Source organism: Prionailurus bengalensis, chromosome D2 (genome assembly GCF_016509475.1).
Source record: "Prionailurus bengalensis isolate Pbe53 chromosome D2, Fcat_Pben_1.1_paternal_pri, whole genome shotgun sequence".
Lineage (NCBI taxonomy): Eukaryota > Metazoa > Chordata > Mammalia > Carnivora > Felidae > Prionailurus > Prionailurus bengalensis.
Window position 1 is genome coordinate 28993167 of NC_057351.1, and position 20302 is coordinate 29013468.

At 40.5% G+C, this 20302-nt stretch overlaps 1 protein-coding gene across 3 annotated transcripts in view; it reads left to right on the plus strand.

Moving 5' to 3' along the window:
• MYPN (myopalladin) overlaps positions 1-18775 on the plus strand; it is a 106245-nt gene extending 87470 nt beyond the window's left edge. For all 3 annotated transcript variants that reach the window (XM_043596466.1, XM_043596465.1, XM_043596464.1), the window contains exons 14-20: positions 1092-1241; positions 2130-2212; positions 3419-3545; positions 4801-5008; positions 7027-7192; positions 13301-13434; positions 17100-18775. In XM_043596466.1, the coding sequence (XP_043452401.1) occupies positions 1092-1241; positions 2130-2212; positions 3419-3545; positions 4801-5008; positions 7027-7192; positions 13301-13434; positions 17100-17269 (1038 nt within the window). In that variant the 3' untranslated portion in view covers positions 17270-18775. The remainder of the gene's footprint in view (positions 1-1091; positions 1242-2129; positions 2213-3418; positions 3546-4800; positions 5009-7026; positions 7193-13300; positions 13435-17099) is intronic.
• Positions 18776-20302: the final 1527 nt, after the last annotated feature.

Below are 20302 nucleotides of genomic sequence, written 5' to 3' on the forward strand. Positions count from 1 at the left end.
TCAATACCAGAAAATTAACAAGGCCCAGATAATTTAACTAAAAAGAGATAGTCAGGGATAGGATCGTTAAATAATTAGGCCAAAAATAAATCTGATTTATAAGTAAGTTAGAATTTTAATAAAAGTTTAAAATAAACTTCTTAGTCATAATCCTCCATTTTGGGTTATTGATTCCCTCAACCACCAAACTCACCAAATTGATGTTTTTCTTTTTTTTCTTTTTCTTTTTCTTTTTTTTTTTTTTTTTTTTAGCATTTATCGAATACCCACAAAGTGCCTGTTGTTGCACAAAGTGAACTATATTTGTATCATTACTATTAGGTGGGTAAATGCTGAAAATGTCATATCGTTATCACTGGCTGCTGAAAAATCTTATGAGTCACCAGATTTTTTTGGCAATCATCTGAAAGAAGGATTTACACCCGGTGTGGCTGTGGTAGGGGATCTCTCCACTCTACTTTCACAAACATTAGCATGCTGTTATCATGTATGGTTAGGTAACCAGGAAATGTAGAGGAGAACAGCTGCAATCAGTACTTTAACCCTCCTGTCTTTGAGAGATCTCCTTGATACATGCAGAACCCAACATGAAAAAGATACTTATTTAAATTTTAGCCAGATGAGAAATTTAACAAGTGAATCCTGGCCTCATTCCACTTGGTATGATAAACCATACTAACCTTTCAAGTAAGGTAAGCTACTGTAGACCCTGAGATCTGAAACTGCAGAAGACTTGAGCTTGTAAATAGGACAATGGGGAAAAATTCAGCCTCCTGGTTTTCATTCTTTTGCCTCTGGAGACATGTCTGGTCCTTGGGGTGGCTTTTTAAGCAATTATGAAATACGATAAAAAGAGCCAAAAGCTTGATCTCAATCCTAAGTTATACAGAATTTTGACCTAAGTGCTGTATATGTACAAATTCAGCAGTATATTATACAGTCATTTGAATATATTTTATAATTTTTTTCTAAGTGCTTTATAAGAGATGGGTCACTTGTAGAGATGGCAATCTGCCCTTTCCTCACCCTACTTCCTACTTTAAAAGATGTACAGAACAGTGTAGATTCTCCTTGATTATCTTTCATTGCAGGTTTACTGGTTCAAAGATGGGAAGCAGATTTCAAAGAGAAATGAGCACTGCAAAATGAGGCGAGAAGGAGATGGGACCTGCTCTCTGCACATTGACTCCACCACCAGTGACGACGATGGCAACTACACTATCATGGCTGCCAACCCCCAGGTGCAGAAGCAGGGTCCTGCGCTGTGCCGCACTCTGAGGAAGGAGCAGTTGATGTCATTGAGAAGTGCGAGTTACTAAGCATTGCTGAGGAAAATGAATAGAAGCATTGTGATTGTGTGTACCTAGAGCACAGTATCACAGCTTAAAATGACCACTGATGGGTCATTCAACCCTTCAGACTTTGTCAAAGGACATTAGTAGTATCTGTTCGCTGTGTCCCAGATGTATTGGGCTAAATCTTGTGCTTATCAACTCATTGATTCTCTTGAAAAGTCTATAAATCATTCTATCAAAAGACTTGTTTTGTTCTTTAGAGAACAAGAAAATTACTCCAAAAAGGCTTGTAAATATTCCTCAAATCCATAATGTCTTTTTTTTTTTTTTTGGTAAAAGTTGGAAAGCCATAATCTTTCACTTTCCTTTTCTGAATGAGATCAAGGATAAAGACTTTAAATTCCCTTAAGAGATATGGCAGAATAAATATCTTCAACTACTATTAGAACAGAAAATATACAACTATAATTTCTACTCTCACCCACTCTTCTTATTAAAATGTTAGTTTTGAGGATAAACTCTATTGAGAAAAGCATAATATACTTGTCCAGGGTCTCTGCATGTTGCTGCAGATAATGTTAAGTGCACAAGAATTCAAATTTGTTTACATCTGTGCTCTGTTCATTTCCAAGCTCAAAATGAAAGTCATCACAATATTCTTAAAAATCCCCCTGAAATATTAACAGTGATCTAAGGAGTCATATTTTATTATTTTCATTCCCACCCCCAAGTTTGCCAAAAGGTTCATAATGTTCTGGCACAGAAAAATTTATATAAATTGAAAAAAATGTGGAAGTCTTCTTATTTTTAATCTTGTTCACTTTTGTTTCTCAGGGGAGAATCAGCTGTTCTGGCCACTTGATGGTACAAGGTTTGCCCATTCGTAGTCGACTAACATCTGGTGGTCAGTCTCACAGGTAAAGACAGTAAGAATCTCCCTTCTCTAGCCCTTCCCAAGCATCCACCCACCACAATGAGCATCTAAGTGTTGGGTCTACAAATTGTTACCTAAAATGTAGCCCCTCGCCTGCAGCATCAGCATCCCTTGGGAACTTGTTGCAAATGTGGAATCACAAGCCCACCCTAGACCTACAGAGTCATAATGTACATTTTAATAAGATCCTGAAGTGATTTAGAAGCACATTATATTTGAGAAGCACTGGTCTGTGGCACACTTTTAATGGCTCAAAATTTGTAACCATTAGTAGTAGCAGTACAGGTAATATGTAAAACCAGAGTCTTTGAATTAAATTGCCATATTTTCCTTAATAATATATAAACTGTTAATGATTATATGTATATAGATTGATTATTCTTGTTGTTGTTGTCCCCAATATAACAGTTGCCTCTAATATAGCAACTAGCTTTCTTCCTCCATGATTTTATTAACCACTAAGAATTAAGAGCCTGGCTTCCCTTTGAGTCTTATGGTGCCACTAAGTCTTAGCAGAGCATTCCACAGTTGCTGACATGGATGAATTATATTTGACTTACCAAAGGAGCAAAAATAGTGACCCACGTTTCAGATACAGTATTTCATCACCACTGCAACTATACCTTCTTCTTCATTTTTTTTTTTCTTCAAGAACAGCTGTTACTGTGAGTCCGTCTTAACCAGTTTAAGTTCACGATCATCTTTAATAGTCTGCCATAATTTATAGCCAGGTTAAATTTTATTACTTAGAGACACAGGGATTGCAGCTGCCTTGTTCTGGGTAATAAACAGGACTTGTCTTTTGGCTTTCATTTGAGATTCAGCTTGAATACTGATTTATTTGTTTATTTTGAAACTTTTGAACAACTGGTCAAAGCCAAGGCAAGAAGAGCTGAGCCACTTAACCCAGGATGACTTCAAAGAGAAAGAAGCTAAAGCCTGTTTATTTGATTACAGATCTCACAAGATAATCCTACGTGTATGAAATGCTTACTACTTTGTTTTTTACCTCAGCTCCACACCATTATTTGTTATTTATTATTTGTTTACGTAGAGCGACCTCCTTCTCCACCCCACCCTCCCAAAAAATATCTGTTCTCTAGGCTCTATAGCCCAGCCTAAATGCCTGCTGTCATAAGCTTATAAATTGGTTTCTATGTTTAATGCCTGAACATGCTTGTTTTTATAGAGGAAGGTCCCGAGTACAAGAAAGAGACAAAGAGCCCCTACAGGAACGCTTTTTCCGGCCACATTTCCTGCAGGCTCCTGGGGATATGGTAGCTCACGAGGGGCGCCTGTGTCGACTGGACTGTAAGGTAGACTCTAATAGCCATCCTTGGTTCCAGATCTGTTCACATTTTGCATTTGTTCGTTATGCACTTACTTTTGTTTGTATTTGTTTTGTGTTTATTTTTTGTTTTGGGTTGGTTTTTGTTTTGTTTTGGGACAGGGGGACTGGGGAAGGGAGATAGATCACTTCTTTTCTCAAAAGGCTTTTACAGAGCATTTAATACCAGACAAAAGAATTTCATGAAATTTTTAAATCTTTACATCTTAATAAGATTTCATTGGGAAAAAAATTACATTGGTATTGTATCAAGTTAACTCTGAATTTGTAAAAGACAACCAAAGAGGTGATTGATTGATATAATTTAGACATTTTCCATGTGGTGCCCGGAAAGTCTTTATTACTATAAAGCCAAAACTGTGATTTTTGTATCCTTGAGGTGAATTGCTGTGATATATAGACTTTGAAAAAAATTATAATCATGAAAAGATGGCTCCAAGGTGGTTTATGAAAATCAAAGCTGGTTTCTCATACTAATCAACAGCCACCACCTTTAGCTATTCTACATTCTAATTCTTCAACCAGAAACTATATTCAGTCGAGCAACATGGAGATCTCTCAGTATGAAGAGAAACTTAAGTCACCTCTTTCACCCCAAAGATCAGAATGCTGTGGAAATTTTAGATGCAAATTAGTAAAGGCTTGAGGTTAAGCATTCATGGAATCCACTTCTCCAGGTGGCTCTTGCTCTGCCAATGTCTGCCTAAATAATATTCGGGATTGATTGTTACTTCTTCCATGCTAAACCCTAAAAGATACCCATTCCAGGTCCCGTCCCCAGAGATTCTGACTTGATATAGTAAATGGGCATTAAGATTTTCAAATGCTCCCCACTTGATCATAATACACGGCAAGGTTTGAGAACTCTAGTTTAAGGTCTGCCCTTTTCTTGGCTGCCTCTTGCTTGTTAGTATGTAAGCAATTATACCATCTGTGAAACTGACGTGGCAGGCCTATTTTACCTATTTATTTAATTTTTTATTTCTTATTTATTCTAATCTAGAATATAATCATGACCTGATTTGGGGTCAAAATACTATACAGTTTAAATCAATGCAGTCATCCATCCAGACCCCTCTTGTCCTGATGTCCCTGTAGAAAATACACCCCATGTATTTTCTCACTATCTATTTGGTGCCAGACAAGGATAAAGAATTCAGCCACCAAATAAATCTGCCTGTCATCAGTCTGCCATTTGCCTCAGCTGTCCTGTTCTTTATTAGGTGAGTGGCTTACCGCCCCCAGAGCTGACATGGCTGCTCAATGGCCAACCTGTGCTACCAGACGCCTCCCACAAGATGTTGGTCAGGGAGACTGGAGTCCACTCTCTGCTCATTGACCCACTCACTCAACGTGATGCGGGGACGTATACATGCGTTGCTACCAACAAAACTGGACAGAATTCCTTTAGTCTGGAGCTCACTGTAGTAGGTAAGGTTTGCTGCTGGGGCCCCTAAACATAACTCCCTTCAAAGTTGCTGCCCAAATATGCACAGCCTCTGACAGAATTCCTTAGTCCTTTGCCCCACCAAACCTCATTTCAATTTCTCCTTCATGTAGTAAGGGCCATTATTTCCTACATTGCTTTCAAAGACATATCAGTAAGCTAAAACACATAATGTGGTACCTTGTGTGGGAGTCATTATAATAGTTAATCAATCAATCAATTCATTAGTTAATTGACTATCACTAAATCCAAGTCACTTGCCCTATGTTCATCACTCCTGGAACACACCAGAATCTTGGCCCTACCCCAAGCTTCCATGTCTTTGCTTCAGTGATCCTTCTACCAGGAATGCCCTTCATTGCCTAGGAACCACCTCCTCATTGTCAAAGGCTTAATTCAAACATTACCACCAAGGCACATCCTCCTCTGTTTCCATAGCACTTGGAAAAGGAGGGGCTCAGGGCATCTGGGTGGCTCAGTCGGTTAAGTGTCCGACTGCAGCTCAGGTCATGATCTCACGGTTCATGGGTTCAAGCCTTGTGTTGGGCTCTGTGTTGTCAGCTCAGAGCCTAGAGTCTGCTTCATATTCTGTCTCTCTCTTTTCCTCTCTCTCTCTCTGCCCCTCCCCAGCCCGCATTTGCTCTCTCTCTCAAAATAAGCATTAAAAAGAAGTTTTGTTTTTTTTTTTTTAAAGAAAAGGAGGGGCTCTTCAGAGCACTTACAGCCTTCTATGTAACTGTTTTGCCTTCCTGAAGAGACTGTAAGCTTCTAAAGTCAGACATTCTGACTTTTTTGGTGTATCTCGAGTGTCTGACTCAGTGTCTAGAACATGAACGGTGCTCACCAAATGTTGAGTTGATAACTAAGCAAATGAACCTTTACCTTATGAGATGATATGAACAAAATACTGTAATGCCTACAAATAATGACTAGTCATCATCACTTGGTTGATACCAGCCCTTAGGGCAGGAGTCTAGCCAAAACTAGATTTCAGAATACATGAATTCTAGTGCTGAGCTTTCTCCCATGTGTGGCCCCTACCAGAAACAAGGATGGCTTCGGCATGCTATCCTGTCTATAGGTTAGTGGCTGCTTGCCCCATATATCTTTTTGTTTTTCTCACTCTTAATTTTTTCCTCCCAACAGAGTAGGAAAAGCTCATTCTGCAAGGACATATTAACTGTAAGCTTTCATTTTTCCCCCTACTATTTTGCAAATATTGACTCTGGAATCCTGAAATATGAGGTATCTTTGCCCAAAAAAGGCCTCCTTAAGAAGCATAATGTGTGTGTGTGTGTGTGTGTGTGTGTGTGTGTGTGTTTAAGTAGTGTACCTCTCGGGGTGCCTGGGTGGCTCAGTCGGTTAAGTGTACAACTTTGGCTCTGGTCATGATCTTGCAGTTCATGGGTTTGAGCCCCACATCAGGCTTTCTGCTGTCAGCCCAGAGCCGACTTTGGATCCTCTGTCCCCCTCTCTCTCTCTGCCCCTCCCCCGCTTGCACTCTTTCTCTTTCTCTCAAAAACAATAAATAAACATTTTTCAAATATTTGTAAAATGTAATGTACTTCTTTTCTGTAGCTATAAACTTCTTCAAAATAAAAGTTGAGGGAAAATTAATATGCCTTCCACAAAATAAACTCCTCTAGAAAAGAGAAAGGATATATTTAGTATTTAAAGTCTGTTGTTTCTCAAAATTTACTGCTGAGAATAAAAGAAACTCTTTAAATTCCACACCCACTATTCGCATCCCCCATGTGCAGCACAGGCCCTTGAGTGTTGTCTCTCATACAAAGTGCAAGCTTCATTATTTCTTTTTAAATCATTTCTGGAGCTTTTATCAAGACAGCGATCTGCACTTAGAGAGGTAAAAAGCGTTCTGAAGAGAAGGTAAAGTCGGGGAGGGGGGTGCCTACTCTGCTAAATTCTTTAACTGTAATGAGTTTGAAGCGTGAACCCCCAGGCACTTACTATTCAAACAAGAATGGCCCTTCTTCTCATTCAGCCAAAGAGGTGAAGAAAGCACCTGTGATCCTGGAGAAACTGCAGAACAGCGGCGTTCCCGAAGGCCACCCAGTGAGGCTGGAGTGCCGTGTGATAGGCATGCCACCACCCGTGTTCTACTGGAAGAAGGACAACGAAACCATCCCTTTCACCAGAGAGAGGATCAGGTAGAGCCTGCTTCCACATTCAAAGGGACTTCCAAACTCAGTGGGGCTTCCTGGGCACCCAAATAAGTCTGTTGTCTTTTGAATCTGTCTGTCACCCAATATGATGCATTTGAATTTCATCCACATCATTGTACATATCAAGAATTTCTTTTTGTTCCTGAAGGACAGTCCATAATACAGATGTCCCACAGTTCCAAACCTTAATTTTTTTCCAGATTAATTAGTGGGTTTTTTAAAATTTTAAATTCAGTATAGCTAACATACAGCGTTATATTAGTTTCAGGTGGACAATATAGTGACTCAACAATTCTATACATTACTCAATGCTTATCAAGATAAGTGTACTTTTTACTCCCTTTCCTTTATTCCCCCATCCTCCCACCAACCTCCCCTCTGAAACCATCAGTTTGTTCTCTATAGTTAAGAGTCTGTTTTTTGGTTTATTTCTTTTTTCCCTTTGTTCCTTTGGGTTTTTTTAAATTATTTTTTTAATGTTTATTTATTTTTGAGAGGGAGAGAGACAGAGTGCCAGCAAGGGAAGAGCAGAGAGAGAGGGAGACACAGAATCCAAAGCAGGCTCCAGGCTCTGTGCTGACAGCACAGAACCCTATGCAGAGCTCGAACTCATGAACCTCAAGATCGTGACCTGAGCCAAAGTCGGACATTTAACCGACAGAGCCACCAGAGCACCCCTATTCCTTTGTTTTTTATTAAATTCCACATATGAGCGAAATAATATGGTATTTGTCTTTCTCTGACTTATTTCATTTAGCATTATACTCTCTAGATCCATCCATGTTATTACAAATGGTAAGATTTCATTCTTTTTTATGGTTGAGTAATATTCCCGTGTGTGTTTGTGTGTGTGTGTGTGCGCGCACACGGGTGCGCGCACATGCACATGCATATGTGTATATATATATATATATATATATATATATATATATATACACATATCACATCTTCTTTATCCATTCATCTATCAATGGACACTTGGGTTGCTTCCATATTTTGGCTATTGTAAATAATGCTGCAATAAACATACAGGTTCATGTATCTTTTCAAATTAGTATTTTTGTTTCTTTGCATAAAAATCCAGTAGTGGGGGGCGCCTGGGTGGCTCAGTCGATTAAGCATCCAACTTCAGCTCAGGTCATGATCTCACGGTCCTTGAGTTCGAGCCCCGCGTCGGCTCTCTGCTGGCGGCTCAGAGCCTGGAGCCTGTTTCCGATTCTGTGTCTCCCTCTCTCTCTGACCCTCCCCCGTTCATGCTCTGTCTCTGTCTCAAAAATAAATACACATTTAAACACACACACACACACACACACACACACACACAAAGTCCAGTAGTGGAATTACTGAATCATATGGTGATTCTATTTTTAATTTTTTGCAGAGCCTCCATACAGAGGCTGCACCAGTTTGCATTCTCACCAACAGTGCACAAGGGTTCCTTTTTTCTCCACATCCTCATCAACACTTGCTGGTTCTTGTGTTGATTTTAGCCATTCTGACAGGTGTGAGGTGATATTTCATTGTGGTTTTGATTTGCATTTCCCTGATGATGAGTGATGTTGAGCATTTTTGATGTGTCTGTTGGCTATCTGCATTTCTTTGAGAAAATGTCTGTTCATGTATTCTGCCCATTTTTAATTGGATTATTTGGGCTTTTTGGTGTTGAGTCGTATTAAGTTCTTTATATATTTTGTACTCTAACCCTTTATGAGATAAGTCGTAGGCAAATATCTTCTCCGACTCAGTAGGTTGTCTTTTAGTTTTGCTGATTGTATACTTTGCTATGCAGAAGTTTTTATTTTGATGTAGTCACAATAGTTTATTTTTGCTTTTGTTTCCCTTCCCTCGGGAGACATACCTAGAAAAATGCTGTTATGACTGATGTCAGAGAAGTTACTGCCTATGCTCTTTCCTAGGATTTTTATGGTTTCAGTTCTCACATAGAGCCTTGATCCATTTTGAGTTTATTTTTGTGTGTGGTGTAAGAAAGTAATCCAGTTTCATTCTTTTGCTTGTAGCTGTCCAGTTTTCCCAACACCATCTGTTGAAGAGACTTTTTCCCTTGCAAATTCTTGCCTCCTGTGTCAAAGATTAATTACCGTATAATCATGGGTTTATTTCCGGGCTCTCTATTCTGTTCCATTGATCTATTGGTCTATTTTTGTGCTAGTATCATACTGTTTTGATTACTACAGGTTTGTAGTACAACTTTAAATCTGGGATTGTGATACCTTCAGTTTTGTTTTTCTTTTCAAGATTGCTTTAGCTATTTGGGGTCTTTTGTGGTTCCATACAAATTTTAGGATCATTTGTTCTAGTTCTATGAAAAATGCTCTTGGTATTTTGATAAGGATTGCATCTAACTGTAGATTGCTTTTGGTAGTATGAGTATTTTAACAATATTTGTTCTTTCAATCCATGAGCATGGAATATTTTTTCATTTGTTTGTGTCGTCTTCAATTTCTTTCATCTATGTTTTATAGTTTTCAAAGTACAGGTCTCTCACCTCCTAGGTTAAGTTTATTCCTAGGGTTTCTTTTGTTTTTGTTTTTGTTTTGGTGCACCTATAAGTTGGATTGTTTTCTTAATTTCTCTCTCTGCTATTTAATCATTAGTATATATAAATGCAAGGCAGGGGGTGCCTGGCTGACTCAGTTGGTGATCTTGGGGTTGTGAGTTTAAGCCCCACATTGGATGTAGAGCTTACTTTAAAAAGTGTTTTAAAAAAATGCAATGGATCTCTGTATATTGATTTTGAATCCTGCAACCTTACTGACTTAACAATTCCGGTAGTTTCTTAGTGGAGTCTTTAGGATTTTTTTTTAATGTTTATTTATTTTTGAGAGAGAGAGAGAGAGAAACAGAGTGCAAGCAGGGGAGGGGCAGATAGAGAGGAAGACACAGAATACAAAGCAGGCTCCAGGCTCTGAGCTGTCAGCAGAGAGCCTATTGTGGGGCTCAAACCCATGAACCATGAGATCATGACCTGAGCCAAAGTCAGACACCAAACTGACTGAGCCACCCTGGCACCCCTAGAGTCTTTTATATATAGTATCATGTCACCTGCAAATAGTGAAGATTGTACTTCCTTACCAATTTGGATGCCTTTTATTCCTTTTTCTTATTTGATTGCTGTGGCCAGGACTTCCAGTTCTGTGTTGAATAAAAGTGGTGAGAGTGGACATCCTTGTCTTGCTACTAACCTTAGGGGAAAACCTCTCGGTTTTTCACCGATGAGTATGATGTTAGCGGTGGATTTTTCATGTAAGGCCTTCATTATGTTGAGGTATGTTCCCTCTAAACCTATTTATGAATGGATGTTGTACTTTGTAAAATGCATTTTCTGCACCTATTGAAATGATCATATGGTTTTTATCCATCTCTTGTTTCTGTGATATATCACATTGATTGATTTGTGAATATTGAACCACCCTTGCAAGCCAGGAATAAATTCCACTTGATCATGGAATCACGATCATAATATATATTGTTGAATTCAGTTTGCTATTATTTTGTTGAGGATTTTTGCATCTATGTTCATCAGAGATATTAGCCTGCAGTTCTTTTTTTTAAATGTTTATTTATTTTTGAGAAACAGAGAGATACAGCATGAGCTGGGGAAGGGAAGAGAGAGGGAGACACAGAATCTGAAGCAGGCTCCAGGCTTCAAGCTGTCAGCACAGAGTCCGACGCAGGGCTTGAATTCACAAACCGTGAGATCGTGACCTGAGCTGAAGTCGGATGCCCAACCGACTGAGCCACCCAGGCGCCCCTAATTCTCTTTTTTTGTAGTATTTTTATCTAATTTGGGTTCAGGGTAATGCTGACCTCAGCAAATGAAGTTGGGAGCCTATCTTCCTTCTTGCTAGATTTCATCTAACCAACCTTTTTTTTTTTTTTTTTTTTTGGAATAGTTTGAGAAGAGGTACTGACTCTTCTTCAAATGTTTGGTAGAATCCACCTGTGAAGCCATCTTATCCTCGACTTTTGTTTCTTGGGAGTTTTTTTGATTACTGATTCAATTTCATTGCTGGTGATTGGTCTGTACAAATTTTCTATGTCTTCCTGATTCAGTATTTAGAGGTTATATGTTTCTAAGAATTTATTCATTTCTTTTAGATTGTCCAATTTTTTGGCATGCAATTTTTTATAATATTCCCTTATAATCCTTTGTATTCCTGTGGGGTTGGTTGTTATTTCTCCTCTTTAATTTCTGATTTTGTTAAAAACTTTAAGTTTTAAGTTTAAAAATGTGCACAGAATAAATGAAGACCTTGCATTTTTTTGTCATGTGTCTTCAGTCATATTAGTACACAGAAAACCCCTTTGATAGTAAAATGCTAAAATAAGATAAAGCAAAACAAAACATTAAGGCAGTAACTCCTTCTCTATCCATCACTACATGGTTATTTTTAAAGTAACTAAGGGGGGGCGCCTGGGTGGCGCAGTCGGTTAAGCGTCCGACTTCAGCCAGGTCACGATCTTGCGGTCCGTGAGTTCGAGTCTCGCGTCGGGCTCTGGGCTGATGGCTCAGAGCCTGGAGCCTGTTTCCGATTCTGTGTCTCCCTCTCTCTCTGCCCCTCCCCCGTTCATGCTCTGTCTCTCTCTGTCCCAAAAATAAATAAACGTTGAAAAAAAAATTTTTTTAAGTCACTAAGGGGGCGGGGCGGGGGGCGCCTGGGTGGCTCAGTCGGTTGAGCGGCTGACTTTGGCTCAGGTCACGATCTCACGGTCCGTGAGTTCGAGCCCCGCGTCGGGCTCTGTGCTGACGGCTCGGAGCCTGGAGCCTGTTTCGGATTCTGTGTCTCCCTCTCTTTGACCCTCCCCCATTCATGCTCTGTCTCTCTCTGTCTCAGAAATAAATAAACATTACAAAAAAATTTTTAAAGTAACTAAGGGGGTGCCTGGGTGGCTCAGTAGGTTAAGCATCCAACTCTTGATCTCAGCTCAGGTCTTGATCTCAGGGTTATGAGTTCAAGCCCCATGTTGGGCTCCATCCTGGGTGTGAAGCCTACTTAGGAAGGAAGGAAGGAAGGAAAAGGAAAGAAACTAAGGATCCAGTTACCAAAAGTGGGTATCTTGCTAGATTTCCTCTAACCAACCTTATCTTTGCCATTTTGGTTTTACTCCATGAGGGGCAAGCAAACAAAGGCAGCTTGTGTACAAAAGTTTCTACTGAGAATTATTTTTTCACAATGAAATGAATTTGTCCCAGAGGATGTTGTAACTGTCAAGCTTTACAGAATTTTGGCATCTAAGAAGTCTACATAGGTCAAGATTTTTCTCTGGTAAAACTTTAGCAAGCACGGAAAATATTCTTGATTTAACATTTCAGTCTATGTTAATGCAACCTAGCTAGCTCAATCAGTACAACATGTGACTCTTGATCTTGGGGTCGTGAGTTCAAGCCCACATTGGGCATAAAGTTTAAATAATTAATTAATTAGTTAATCAATTAATATAACTCATTAATATAACATGAAATATTAGCGTAATTATCCAGGATTGCAATATGCAGCCAAGGTTGAGAACTACTGATATCAAGGAAACGTAAGGAAACAACATGCTGATTTGCTCCTGAACTGTATTAAGCTAACTGCTGCACATGCCCAGTTGGTTACATTAAGAAATAACCCCTCCATACTAACAGTATATCAATCCCTGGACTCCCATCTTGGTCTACTTTCCCATAGCTTCTTAGCAAAGTTCTTGTTGAAATGTCCAATCAGGTTTGGAAAAGAGATTTTTCTGGACTTTGGTTGTGACAAGTGGGGGCACCTCCTCTGGGGGGGAGTATAACTCCAGGAGAGGTGGAACCGTGGGAAGGGCAAGAACAGGTCTCAGCCTGGGCTGTCAACCTTCATCTGGGCCTCACCGGGTTAACTGCTGCTCTTTTGTGATTCCTTTCCACTTTTCAGTTTGCCTTTGATAACTGCCTTAAGTTGAGTCTCCCTTCCCTCTCTGGAGGGTCAGGGAGGAGAGGGGTAGCGCTGCCCTGCTGGATCTGCCCTGAGAGTTTCCCTGAGCCCTGAATTCTCTAAGGCCTTTTCTGCCCCTGGATGCAATTGCAGATATGTTCTCTCTTTTCTCTAGTATGCACCAGGACGCAACAGGGTATGTCTGCCTCCTCATTCAGCCAGCCAAGAAATCTGACGCTGGATGGTACACGTTGTCAGCCAAGAATGAAGCTGGCATCGTGTCATGCACTGCCAGGTTGGATATATACGGTAGGTGTAACGTCCTCAGTTGAACATCTGTGTATGATAGGCAGCTTGAAAAAAATGTTTTAAGGACAGGCGTAGTATGTTTCCATAATTGAATTGGTTAGATTATATTTTAGTGCTTAAACGATGGATTTTTAAAATCATTTCACCCTAGTCGCCTCAAGGCTTTTGTATATTTTTGTATACTTTTGTACACTTTTGCACACTTTTGCATTTAAATGAGCTTAAGTTTCTTCCAAAAAAAAGACCTATATTACTAGGAATTACAGCTATTTCAGAGTTTAACCATGCTTGTGCTTCCGATCATCTAGCATCTCATGCTGTCTCCTTCATGCCATGGGCCACCCACTGGAACTCCCTCCCCACTGCCTGTCATTTCCCCCACACATACCTCCACCCAGCAGAAGTGTCCTGTCCTCATTCACCTGTTCATTCATTCCATAAATATTTATTGTGCCAATCCCACAACCAGACTAATAATAGAGAGCTGTCCTAATAATAATATCAAATGATATTTGGATAATGACTTGTAATTTACAAAATGGTACACTTAGGACCTTCCAATTATTGCAATTGTTGTCACCCTCATTTATTTTTTTTTAATTTTTTTTTAACGTTTATTTATTTTTGAGACAGAGAGAGACAGAGCATGAACAGGGGAGGGGCAGAGAGAGAGGGAGACAGAGAATCGGAAGCAGGCTCCAGGCTCTGAGCCATCAGCCCAGAGCCCGACGCGGGGCTCGAACTCACGGACCGTGAGATTGTGACCTGAGCCGAAGTCGGACGCTTAACCGACTGAGCCACCCAGGCACCCCTGTTGTCACCTTCATTTAAATGCTGAAGATGGGCACGTGGGTGGTTCAGTCAGGTGAGCATCTGACTCTTGATTTTGGCTCAGGTCATGATCCCAGGGTCATGGGATCCAGCCCTGAATCTGGGCTCAAGGAGGTTAAGTATCTATAGCCGAGATGCAAATCCAGGTTTTTGTATCATTCCTTTGAGCCATGTTTCTAATTTTCAAAAGGATTTAGGGGTGCCTTGGTGGCTCAGTTGGTTCAGCATCCAACTTTGGCTCAGGTCATGATCTCACAGTTTGTGGATTTGAGCCCCGTGTCAGGCTCTGTGCTGACAGCTTGGAGCCTGGAGCCTGCTTCAGATTCTCTGTTTACTTCTCTCTCTGCCCCTCCCCTGCTCACTCTCTGTCTCCCTCACTCAAAAATGAATAAACATTAAAAAAAAAAAGGATTTGGGGCGCCTGGGTGGCGCAGTCGGTTAAGCGTCCAACTTCAGCCAGGTCACAATCTCGCCGTCCGCGAGTTCGAGCCCCGCGTCGGGCTCTGGGCTGATGGCTCAGAGCCTGGAGCCTGTTTCCGATTCTGTGTCTCCCTCTCTCTCTGCCCCTCCCCCGTTCATGCTCTGTCTCTCTCTGTCCCAAAAATAAATAAACGTTGAAAAAAAAAAAGGATTTAATAAGTTAATCTTTTTTAATATTTATTTTTTTACTGTGTGTGTGTGTGCACGCGTGCGCGCGTGCACACACACACACACACACACACGAGTGGAGGAGGGGCAGAGAGAAAGGGAGAGAAATCCCAAACCAGCTCCATGCTGCCAGCACAGAGTCCAACGTACGGTTCGAACCCACAAGAACCCACGAATGGTGAGATCATGACCTGAGCCGAAATGAAGAGTTGGACACTCAATTGAGAGCCACACAGGTGCCCCAACAAGTTCATCTTTATTAATCTATTAATGTACTTTATGCATCTTGTCTATAATTTTGACACTAACTGGCACTTTTGGAGACATATTCCTTAATCTAAAAGGGTGATTCTTTTTTCCTCTCCTTTAAAATTTGTTTTAAAAAATAAGTTATAATTAACACATTTCTTTTGTTTAAGTTTATTTATTTTGAGAGAGAGAGAGTGTGTACAAGCAAGCAAGCACACGCATGAGTCGGGTAAGGGCAAAGAAAGAATCCCAAGCAGGCTGTCCTGACGCAAGGCTCAAACTCACAAACTGTGAGATCATGACCTGAGCCAAAACCAAGAGTCGGTTCATTGAGCAACTGACTGAGCCACCCAGGTGCCCAAATAATTAATAAATTTCTTCTTCATTACTGGTTCAACATGATTAACCTAAGTTACAAATAGGAGTCACTGTGTCTAGAACCTGAGGTCCCTGTTCTTCATAGGTGCATACTAGGTATATCCCTTTTTTAGTACCATGCAGGTGGGACCTTGGCCTGCCATTTTCTAATACTTGGGGGAAATATATAGCTTTCTGATTATTTTCCTTTATCCTTGGACTTGAAAAGAAATTCAACTGTCAGGGAAGCTGACCCTAATGTACTGTCCCCTGGTTGGGGGCGGGGAGAGAGGGCCATCGATATAGTTCAACCTAGGCTAAGTCCCTTATCCATTTCATCCACTTCACCATACCAGAGGGAACTAGGTCTCCAGCCAAGAAACCCAGTACCAATAAGCCCTGAAATAGATAAGTTTTGTCCCAATCCTTCTCCCTTTCCTGGTTGTTTGTCCTGGCTCACCCTTCTGTCTCCTGTCTTGGTTGCACAGCACCAACAATAGGGGGTGTTATTTCCTCAGTTGGGAACCTGGGAGTGGAGGAGAGGATGGAGGACTTGGGCTAAAATCAATCCCCTACCCCCTCTCCCACCACTTCCTGCCTGTCTGAGGACAGGCTCCCCTCTCTCATCCGAAGGAGGGCTTCTAATAGAAGCAATTACAGTAGGCTGGTTAAGATGTCTGGAGCAGAGACTTGACTAGCTGTTCACTGTGGCTTTATTGAATGCCTATTCTTCAGCAGAATCACTATTAGAATTGTAGCTTCCAATATTTGATTTTATCAATTCATTTGGAGGTATTTAGACTCTAAAAAACTGATTCAAAATAAGGAAATCAACAAAGGCCCAATTTATAAATCAGAATGCTAAAAAGGTCCATAGCTTCCTGGGAACCAGAGCATCAATGTTCCCCACCCGGTGTTCCCCCTTCTCCACATCAAGGTCCCTGGAAACCTAATCAGAAGATTGCTCAGTAGTTTCTGAATCAAAGACAAGAGCAGTTTGGATGGATATTTCACTCAGGCCATGTTCAAGCCTAAGGATCATCTCTGCTAAAAACAGTGCTTGCTAAACATGGAAATTCTAATACATTCTCTTTTGTACCTGAACCATGATTGGTTGAACAGAAGTTACTTTTCATTCTTCTTACGGTAACTCATTAGAACCTGATTAGGGAGGTGGGTTCCATTAGGTAGGTAGGGGCTGATTAGTGATTAGGGTGTGAAATAGGTACTACTGAGAGGTCCAGAGCCATCTTTTGGCTTCCATTTCCTCAAGTTTCTTGTCTCTACCTTCTCAAGTACCTTCCCTTGAGAGCCTGAAGCTCTTTCTACACTGCCCGTGGAAGACCCCATCCTAGGTCATATTTTGAAAAATCACCTTAGTCAGCCACTCTTATAGTCCCAGAGTTTTGGCATTAGGAGCATAAAAGATGGCCAGCCTAGTTCACAGCAGGGGAGAGACCTTATTGTTTTTACAAATGGTGCATTTTAGAGAACGTGTTGGAATGAGGACAGAACACACCCCTACACTGTATCTGCTAGACTGCATTCCTTTGTAACACATTATTTGGTCCATTTTCCAGCTCAGTGGCACCAGCAGATCCCAACACCCATGTCTGTCCGGCCCAGTGGCAGTCGCTACGGATCTCTCACCAGTAAAGGACTTGACATTTTCTCTGCCTTCTCCTCCATGGAAAGCACAATGGTGTATTCATGCTCTTCTCGGAGTGTAGTGGAGAGTGATGAACTTTAGGAATGTTTGGGTGCCTGCTGTATAAGGGGGCGGACTGTGGAGGGGGAAGGAGGACAAGCCAGATACAGTGGTTTCCAAGCAACTGGATTTGAGTAAGTTCCCATGCTGCTGGACCCTTGGCAAGAAGTGCTTTGAATAAGTCAGCTGGAGACTTTTGCAGTTTCAGCTGGGGGAAAGATGTAGGGCTGTGCCTTTTAAAGATTCCAACAAAAATGTGAGAAGACAATACAGATGAACCAAAGATGTCATGAAGCTGCCATCCACTGCTTTGGGAAAAAGCTAGCATGCTCCCCTGCCCCCTGCTATGTTAGGGATATTTAGGCCCTACTAGGAGCAATGAGGGGCCATATGCTTGAGCTGAAAGGAGTTAGACAGTAGTGACTTTAGGTGTCATTAACTCACCAGTAATGCAAATAAAAAAGGTGGGGAGGTCTCCATTACCTTTCATCAATTACATCCATAGCAGTAGTTTTGATGGATTCTTTTAATCAGCTTCTACTTAGCCTTAAGAGATCATGCCATACAACTCACAGATGTGGAGAAGCACTTTTGATTTACTTATCCTGAGTGTACTGAGCCACATTATAAGGTGCCAAAATGTGCCTGAGATACAAAAAATTCACTGAAACACTCAATATTGCACAGTGCACTTGTTCTATAGCCAAAACAAGGCCCTATTAGCCTGTCTGCACCATTGTCTTCTGGATATAATGGTGAGTCGTTTTTCTTTCTGACTTTACACATCCCTAAATTCTAGAACTAAAATGTTGTTAGTAAACCAACTAACAACAAAAACTTCTGTGGGGTTCCTTTTTAAACTACTAGTTCAATATGCAAAAGTCATCATCATCTTCCCCTCCTCCCTCCCCAAAAGTCTGGAAGTGTATGAGGGAGTAAGGAAGGGAGAGATGCAAACAAGGAGAGAAGGTGATGGAGCCTGTCAGTTTTCACTTGCCCCTTAAGAGCAATGGTTCTGGAGGGAGAGGTCTTTAATAGGTATGAACTGTTTGTGAGATAATTAATTTGCATTTTCTGCATAGAAGATATCATGCTAACCATAAAAGGGGGAGGAAAGGAGAATATGCCTCTTTATTCCAACCCACCTATTCAAAATCTTCCTCTTAAGGAATTTTTAGACTTAAGTTCACTGCAATTATTCCCAGTGCCTAGAAGAGTGTTTGGCCCCAAATAGACATTCAATAGATATTTGTTGGATGAATGAATCTTATGTGAGATAGAGAAATCTGCAATTCACACAGCAGTCCAAAAAATTGCCCTGGGAATAGTAATCACAGCACAGTTTGCTCCAGACTCACCCGTGAAATCAATTGGAGGTGTCTGTTACCAATTCCCTGTGCCCAAGTGTCTGGTGTTCTCTGATCCAGGCACCCTCAGCTGGCATCTTACTCGAATGAACAGATAGTCATTGTTTAGAAAGGCTTGAAATTTTCTTCACTTCAAGGCAAAGATTTCCAGTATAAAAATAAATTCATTCACTCAAAAAAAATCATTTGTGTGTCTACTCTGTATAAGATGCTATGCTAGAAACTGTGGGAAATATGAAAATATGAATAAGACACAGTCCCTGACCTCAAGGAGCTTATAATCTAGCAGGGGAGGTAAGATGTAAGGCATAAAGAGTGCTGCTTTTGGGAGGGGGAAGAAATAGATACTTTATCAGACAGAAGTTTCTAGTGCTTTTCATCCTATATTTTTTATGACTCTAAAATAATCTTAATGTCTACAAATCTTTATTTCTTAATGAAACAAAATGCCATAGGTTACATCCTTAAGAAATAAAGATTTCAGTAAATTATTTGGTGAAATTAGTAGATTTTGTTTCATTTTTTTCATGTATTCATGAACAATATTAAAAACATAGGCAACTGTAATGAAATACTGTATGTTTCATACAGAATGCATTCTGTAAAATGTTCTGTTTCTGTGTTAGCTTCTATTATGAAATCTCATAGCCAAAGAGAACTTTCTAACTCCAGGATTGTTCCTTCACAGTTGTATACCTCACCTCCCCATCACCTCTATTTCTGTAAACCCTAAGTAGTCCTCCCTTGAAAGGATAATTTTCATCTCTGTATGTCTTAGCTTTCTGAATATTTTTTATCCGTCGCCTTTTAGTGTTCGAGAACTAGGATAAATATTATATTTGGCCACTGGATGGCGCTGTCTAACATAAAATATAAGACCTCTAAAATTCCTGAAATTTCAAGTATTGGATAATGTTAATGCAGGGTTTCTGGACTCTAGCATTGTTGACATTTTGGGGTGGATAATTCTTTGTCGCCCGGGACTTTGTGCAGTGTAGAATGTTAGGCAGCATCGCTGGCCTCTAACCACTAGATGCCAGGAACATAGTGGCCCATCCCCCAGTTGTGGCCACCCAAAATGTCTCCAGACATGGCTATATGTTTCCTAGGAGGCAGAATCCTCCTTTGTTGAGAACTACTGTGTTGAACAAATCTGTGCCCTGCATTGAGAAGTCTGTTAGAAGTCAATTATAATGAGGGAGAGTTATATAAGAAATTTTGGGTCAGCTGGATATGTTTGGACTCAACATGTCCAAAATCAGATTCATCACCTTCCCTTTCATACACATTCTTCAACCTTGCTTAAGGATTTCTGTTAATGTCACCATCACATTCCTAGCAATCCAAATAAAAAGCATCCAAGTCACTTTTTGCTTCCTCTAGCCAATCAATTAATAGATCCTGTTAATTCTAACCCTATTATTTCTTTTACATTCAGCCCTTTCTTTCCATCCCCCTGCAGTTCTCCAGTTCATACTTGCATTACTTTATTAATTCCCCTCAATATTTCTGACTTCAACCATAATAAAGAACTTCTAAGTGGCCTTTCTGCCTCTGTTCCTGCTGTTTCTCCCATTCAAACCCAGCCCAGATCTGCATCAGCTCTTTCTTCCTGAATTACCGTTCCAGTCATGTTATGCCCCAATTTCAAACCCCCAATGGCTTCCTGGAGTCAAATCAAGTACCAGCTCTCCTGCCCTGGGATATT